This window comes from Benincasa hispida, unplaced genomic scaffold (genome assembly GCF_009727055.1).
Source record: "Benincasa hispida cultivar B227 unplaced genomic scaffold, ASM972705v1 Contig637, whole genome shotgun sequence".
In the NCBI taxonomy this organism is placed as follows: Eukaryota; Viridiplantae; Streptophyta; class Magnoliopsida; order Cucurbitales; family Cucurbitaceae; genus Benincasa; species Benincasa hispida.
The window spans coordinates 225,380-231,462 of NW_024064988.1; the positions used below are offsets into that span (position 1 = coordinate 225,380).

The 6,083-nt window shown below is 34.9% G+C and overlaps 1 protein-coding gene across 1 annotated transcript; it reads right to left on the bottom strand.

Moving 5' to 3' along the window:
• Window positions 1-399: 399 nt before the first annotated feature.
• LOC120069863 (endoglucanase 11-like) lies at window positions 400-4,465 on the bottom strand. The gene is made up of 5 exons (XM_039021679.1): window positions 4,042-4,465; window positions 3,748-3,960; window positions 3,456-3,656; window positions 3,092-3,346; window positions 400-1,334 (listed from the first exon to the last, which is right to left on the bottom strand). Exons 1-5 carry the CDS (start codon window positions 4,315-4,317, stop codon window positions 660-662), a joined length of 1,620 nt encoding a protein of 539 aa, XP_038877607.1. The 5' UTR covers window positions 4,318-4,465; the 3' UTR covers window positions 400-659.
• Between the last annotated feature and the right edge of the window lie 1,618 nt (window positions 4,466-6,083).

Here is a 6,083-nt window from a genome sequence, read left to right on the forward strand (position 1 = left end):
CAAATTAAGTACGTAATGACCAAAAGTAAATCTAATAACACAATTCAAATAGTAGGCAAATCTCAACCAAACAAACGTAAAGTAAATTTAATTTGAATTACATTATCTAACAAAGAATATGTTAATGTGATATCATTGTTTAGGTTTCGTGTTCATCGGAGTTTACAAGACTTTAGTTTTCTTCTACGTGGGTCTACTTTTGCAAAATTAAAGAGTATTGCTAGTTTTCTAAATTCCAATTAATTTTCATTTTTTCAAACTTTTGGAAATGCCCCATTTCAATATAGATACAAAGGGTAGAAACGACCTTTTTATTTTTCAATATACGAAAGAAAGGAATAAATGAAATGTATTATTAAAATACACAACGCCTAAGGTAAAGAGAAGAAAAAGATGGGAAAGCCAGAAGAAAGCCACGAGATGTGGAACTTTACCTTTTTAGTAATTACTATATATAAAATTATACAAAATTAAATGAAGCTACACAAAAAGAAAAAGCTGGGGCTACAACTCCTTAAATTCAGCCTCCCAATCAACATTTTCTTTTCTTTTTTTTCCCCCTTTTCTTTTCCAAATTTCATAGAAATTTTGAAATCCCAAATTCCCCCCCCACACATATTTATAATTTATATTAAATATAAAATCTTACTTGTTTTGTTTCAATATGAAGCATGTAGGAGCTGGTCGCCTCGGGTTCGACCCGCATCCGAAGCTTCAAACTGCGACAATTTGGCAAAAACGCCGACCAACGGCGCCGTATTATAAGTGCAGGCCTCAGTCTGCATGTAATTCCCTCTCTCATCGGAAAAATTGTCCTGGCAATCAGGGCCGCCGACCACCGCCCCAACGACGACGTTTGGGTTCGGATCGCCCTTGCCATACCAATTGTCGTAGCCCTGAGTGCAGCCGATGAAGGCTTTGTTTTCTCTGTACGACACAATCGAGGCTCCTCTGTGATGAACTCTAGTCGGAAACTTGGGGCCAAATCCGACGAAGTAGCTCATGTTCATAGGGTTGGAACCGAGAATGTAATCTGTTTGTTGTTTTGCAAAGGCGAAAAGGTGGTCAGGATCGACGGGGCCGGTGTGGCAGTTGAGACGGTTGTTGGATCGGCGGAGGTAGTCGGAGTAGACGGTGAGAAGAAATGAGGCTGTAGAAACGTATTGCATGTTGTTCCATTGACGGATAAATAAAAGGCCAGCCGGCGTTCGGTCGACGTTGCTGGCGTTGTTCTTGTTGAGGATAGTGCAGAGGTAATACTCTGCTTTGGATTGGTATTGCTTCAGGATTTTTGCTTGCTCGTTGTTATTGTTATGCCTCCCCTGCATTAGCAACTACAACACAACAGACGAAATGGCCAATAAGAGTCAAATTACTGATTTGGCTCAAATTGCCAAAATTTGTACTATCAAACTTGATTTTAGTGGTTTAATTCATCTAATTTAACAATAATATCCATTTAATCTCTAAAACTTCAAAATTATAAATTTAATAAATTTATCTATAATAGATCAACTGAATTTTCTTTAAAAGAAAAGTTAAATTTTTTAAGAATTTATTGAATACACAATTAAAAGTATATGATTTATTAGATACTTTTAAAAATTCATGAACCAAATAGACACATAGTTCAGAGTTGAGAGACTAGTAATTTAACTACTTTCTTTTTTCATTTAGTTTTGTTACTTCATAATTTTTCAATTTACTTTTTTATATTTTGACAGTTTTTATTATCAATTAATCCCATCAAACAAGAAAAGGGTTTCTAATGTTCCCTCAAGATTTCTAAAAGATAAACATAAAAGTTACTCTTTTTTTATTTAGATTGACTAATTCTAAAGCTAAATTTATATCATCAACAATATATATAGTTGAAAAATAGCAAAATAGTAGGAAGTAGGTGCATAAAACATTTATTATAATTTCATAGATTAAGAATTTAATCCTCCAACAAATGTGGAATTGAAAGCACAAAGGATTAAATTGAAAAATTTTAAATGGTAGGGACTAAAATGAAAGACACCTAAAGTAATAAAAAAACATAAGGACCAAATAGGAGGGGAATGAAATAGGTTGGTTTGGTTAATTGGTTGGAGCAGTAGGGGTTCAAAAGAACAATGATTAGGTGCCGTCTAAATTTTACTTAACTATGTGCATCTCCTTTCTTACATACAAAGAAAACATGTTAAATCAAATATATTTTTAAAAAAATTATTTGCCACATGTCTAAATTTTATTGGATAATCTTTTGGGATGTACAAAGATAGGTGCCACCAAAGAAATACAAATTAATTGGAAATTAAAAGAGACACGTGGCAAGGTTTGAGTAGGTAGAAGGGGAATTAATTGGTATGGTATAGGATGCACGTGGCTTTGTGCTCCATCCAACATGACTCCAACTCTAAAACTCTACCCTTGGTGTCCCAATGGGTCCTTTAATTAAGGGCCACTCCATCTCTGACGTCAAAAAAAAAAAAAAGCTTGTTAAACGGTGACAGTGTGACACATTTTCCCTTCCTTCCCCTTTTCCCATTTATCACTCCATCTTTTAACAGTCAATCAAATACATAATCTCCTCCAATCCCTATGTTTTACCTCCAAACTTTAGATTAGGAAAAAAATACTTAAAAGTGAATTTCAAACTCGAATTGTCTCACTTCAATTTTTTTTAATAAAAGTAAGATACACAAAGATAGATATATCTACTCTAAGATTCGAGATTTCTAAACTAGATGGATCGAACTTAATCAAGTTTAAAGGTATAGGAGAGAATTAGAAATAAAAACTTAAATCCTACCAAACTTTTATATCCACACAGTCTCGAAAATTCATCACCCGTTATGAAGAAATAAAAATACATGTCAACACACATCAATACTATTTGGGTCCACTTCATAATGCAACAAAAACTATCAATAAAAACACACCACATAATAAAAGTATAGATATTAATGGGTATTATTCGAGTGAAAATCGGGTATATAGAATCAAATTTCTAATAATTTTCTAATAATGTTTTAACTAGTTGAACCATATTCAAATGAATAGATAGAGAGCAAGACAACAATAATGATGAGTGAAATTTAGTTACCTTGGAGGCCATGAGTTGGACGCCAGCATACTTAACGTCCCAGCTGAATTCAGAAATGGCCCAGCCAATGCCACCGAAGCAGTGAGCCTTGTTAACGACGTACTCCAAATACTGTCGATTGTCGGTGGCTTCAAACAGCCACAGCGCAGCCCACAGCAGTTCATCTTTATACCCACTCACCGACGCGTAGTAACTCTTCACTGTTCCCACACTTGCATCATATTTCCCTCTGAATTTATCCCCAAATTCAAACAACTTCACACCAATATTCAACATCACAATCATCAGTTCTTTTCAATTAATTAATTAATTAATTAATTTAAACTTCCTCTCTCTCAACTAATTTCTGTTCAATTTCTGTTACCTGTTGCGCGTGATGGAGCAGCAGGTGTGAATAATGTGAGTTCGTTTTTCTGAACACGATCGACGCCGCTGCCATCGCTGCCGCCGTCTCTCCGGCTAGATCTGACCCTGGCTTCTTCCCGTCGATTTTGTATGCTTGCCGTGACGTCGTCATGTCCTCCGGTCTCTGCCAGCAGTAATGATCTGTATCTCCATCTCCGACCTGTGAATTGATGTTTATGAAGCAATGTGATTCGATTAGTGGCGATGGTAGCGAAATTATGATAAATTGAGAATGAGAATATGAGATTCACCTCTGCCCATAGCACATTGGGGCTAGTGTGTGCTTTGATGAAATAATCCGTTCCCCATTTTATCGCCTCGAGAGCGTGCTCTAATTCTCCAGCAGCTTCAATTTCTTGTCGGTACTCAATCACGCTCCACGATAGCATCGTTATCGTGAAGGCCATTGGGAGGCCGAACTTCACATGATCACCGGCGTCGTAGTATCCTCCGACTAAATCAACCTGTAACACGGAACGATTACCAAAAGTTAAGCTAATAGAAAACGAAAACAGAGCAGCCATTGAAAATTTCGAGGAACTGACTCCTTGTTCAAGACCGTCGGTGAGGCCGGAATGGTCTCGCCAGTTGACGCGCTGGTTGTACGGAAGCCTCCCTGATCGCTGAGACTCGAAGTAGAGGAGACTCTTGGACAGAGCGTCGGCGTAGTCGAAAGCTCCGGCGGCGAAGGTCCATAGAAAAGAGAAGGAGAGGAAGATCAAGAGGAGGCGTTTGTTGGAAGACGTTGGAGGTTTAGGAGGTCCGGTGCGGCGGCGGCATTGCGTCGTTGATGTCGTCGGGGCCGTATTCTCCTCCTCCATTAGCGGAGTTGAGTTTGGTTCTTCTTCGCCGTTGAAATTTGCTTTTGGGAGCGAAATGGGAGAGAGAAAAAAGTGATTCTCTCTCTCTCTCTCTCTCTCTCTCTCTCTCTCTCTCTTCACTCGCTTTCTCACACTTTAAACCTGATGAAGTATGTTTCTGATTTTTGGTTTAATTGAGCTAGTCATGACATTCGCATGTGAATCTCACGTGAGGTTTTAAAAAACCTTTTCATTATTTTGGTCCCTAATACTCTCGCTTTTACTTTATTATTCACCTTCAGTTTTTGTTGATTTTAATTCTATACTTTCAAATTAAAAGAGGAAAAAAAAACAGAAAATTTAGGTGCATTATGAGATGTTATGCAGCGTCTAGATAGCATCCATAAAAAGATGTTATATGTTAATTTTTTAAAATGAGTTTATTTTATTTTTACTAGGTAAAGGCAAAAGAATCATAGGATTAGTTGCCACCATTGCCTTTTCTTATTCCCTATTTTCGTTCTTTACTCTTATGAAAGTGACCATTGTCGTCTCTCTCATTTTTTCTAAGTAAAAATTTAGCAAATGGATCGTACAAAAAAATATTTTAGCCCAATAAATATGGGTATAGGAATTCAAACCTACAATCTACATATTCATTACTATTGCATTTTTTTAAAAAAAATACTAATTTATACCCCAACTTTAAGGTTGTATCAATTAAATTATGAACTAATCAATTTAAATCCTAAACTCTTGTCGGTATATTAATTTATGTTTTATTGTGTTATGTTTGGATTAACACGGTGTGAATCTTGTAATTTTATCAATTTAATTTCTAAATTTTCATAAGTAAATCAATTTTTAGATTCTTAGTTGTGGTTTCTCTTTAAAATTGTCTATTGATAAACTCTAATTATCTATTTTGTTAATCCAACATACGAAGAATTCTACACGCTCTAAAAAATTTATAAACATATTATTTCTAAAAGTAATCTTAATAATAGGACTCTTTTTTTTTTTTTTTTTTTTGCAACATAATAATAAGACTAAATTGATTCATTTATGACAAAATCGGTAATTTAATTGATTGAATTATAAGTTTTATACGATGCATATAAAACTAAACATAAGTGAGGATGTAATTTGATAAACACACAAAAATAAATTGATACAACTTTGAAGTTTATGGGTATAAATAGTTAATTTTTCTCAAAATAAAAAATAGTATTGTTCAAAAATGGGTTTTGTTTTACTCTAGACTACAATTATCTTTTTTATATTAAAAAAAAAAAAAAAAAAAAATAGGTGGGCTGCACTTATCTATGATGCAGCCTTTGCTGCATCCAATTTAAAACTACCACATGTCAAGTTCTTTTTTTAAAAAATAATTTTCATATGTATGTAAAAAAAAATTTGGAGTCTATCATAAATATTGATCAAAATAAAAATTGACTAGAGTGAATTTCCTTTTACTTTTAGTTTGAATTAGAAGAGAAGCGTGATTTTTGGAAAATTTGGGCCCATAATGCCAAATGACCCATTTTTTTTTAAAAAAAAAAGTCAATTGACCCTCTGCTAACGTCTTCACGGTATGAGATTACAAAATTACCCCTCCTTTTGTCTCCCATACGATATCCCTCTCTTCAAACGTAATGGTCGTCCCAGAAGGTGTCGCTAGAAATTCTCGTGTGGAAATGTGGCTCAATCTCGCTTTGCAAAATCATCGTCCATCTGCTGCTGTAATTAAAGTTCTTAGGTAAGTGAATTTAATCTTTGTCATGCAT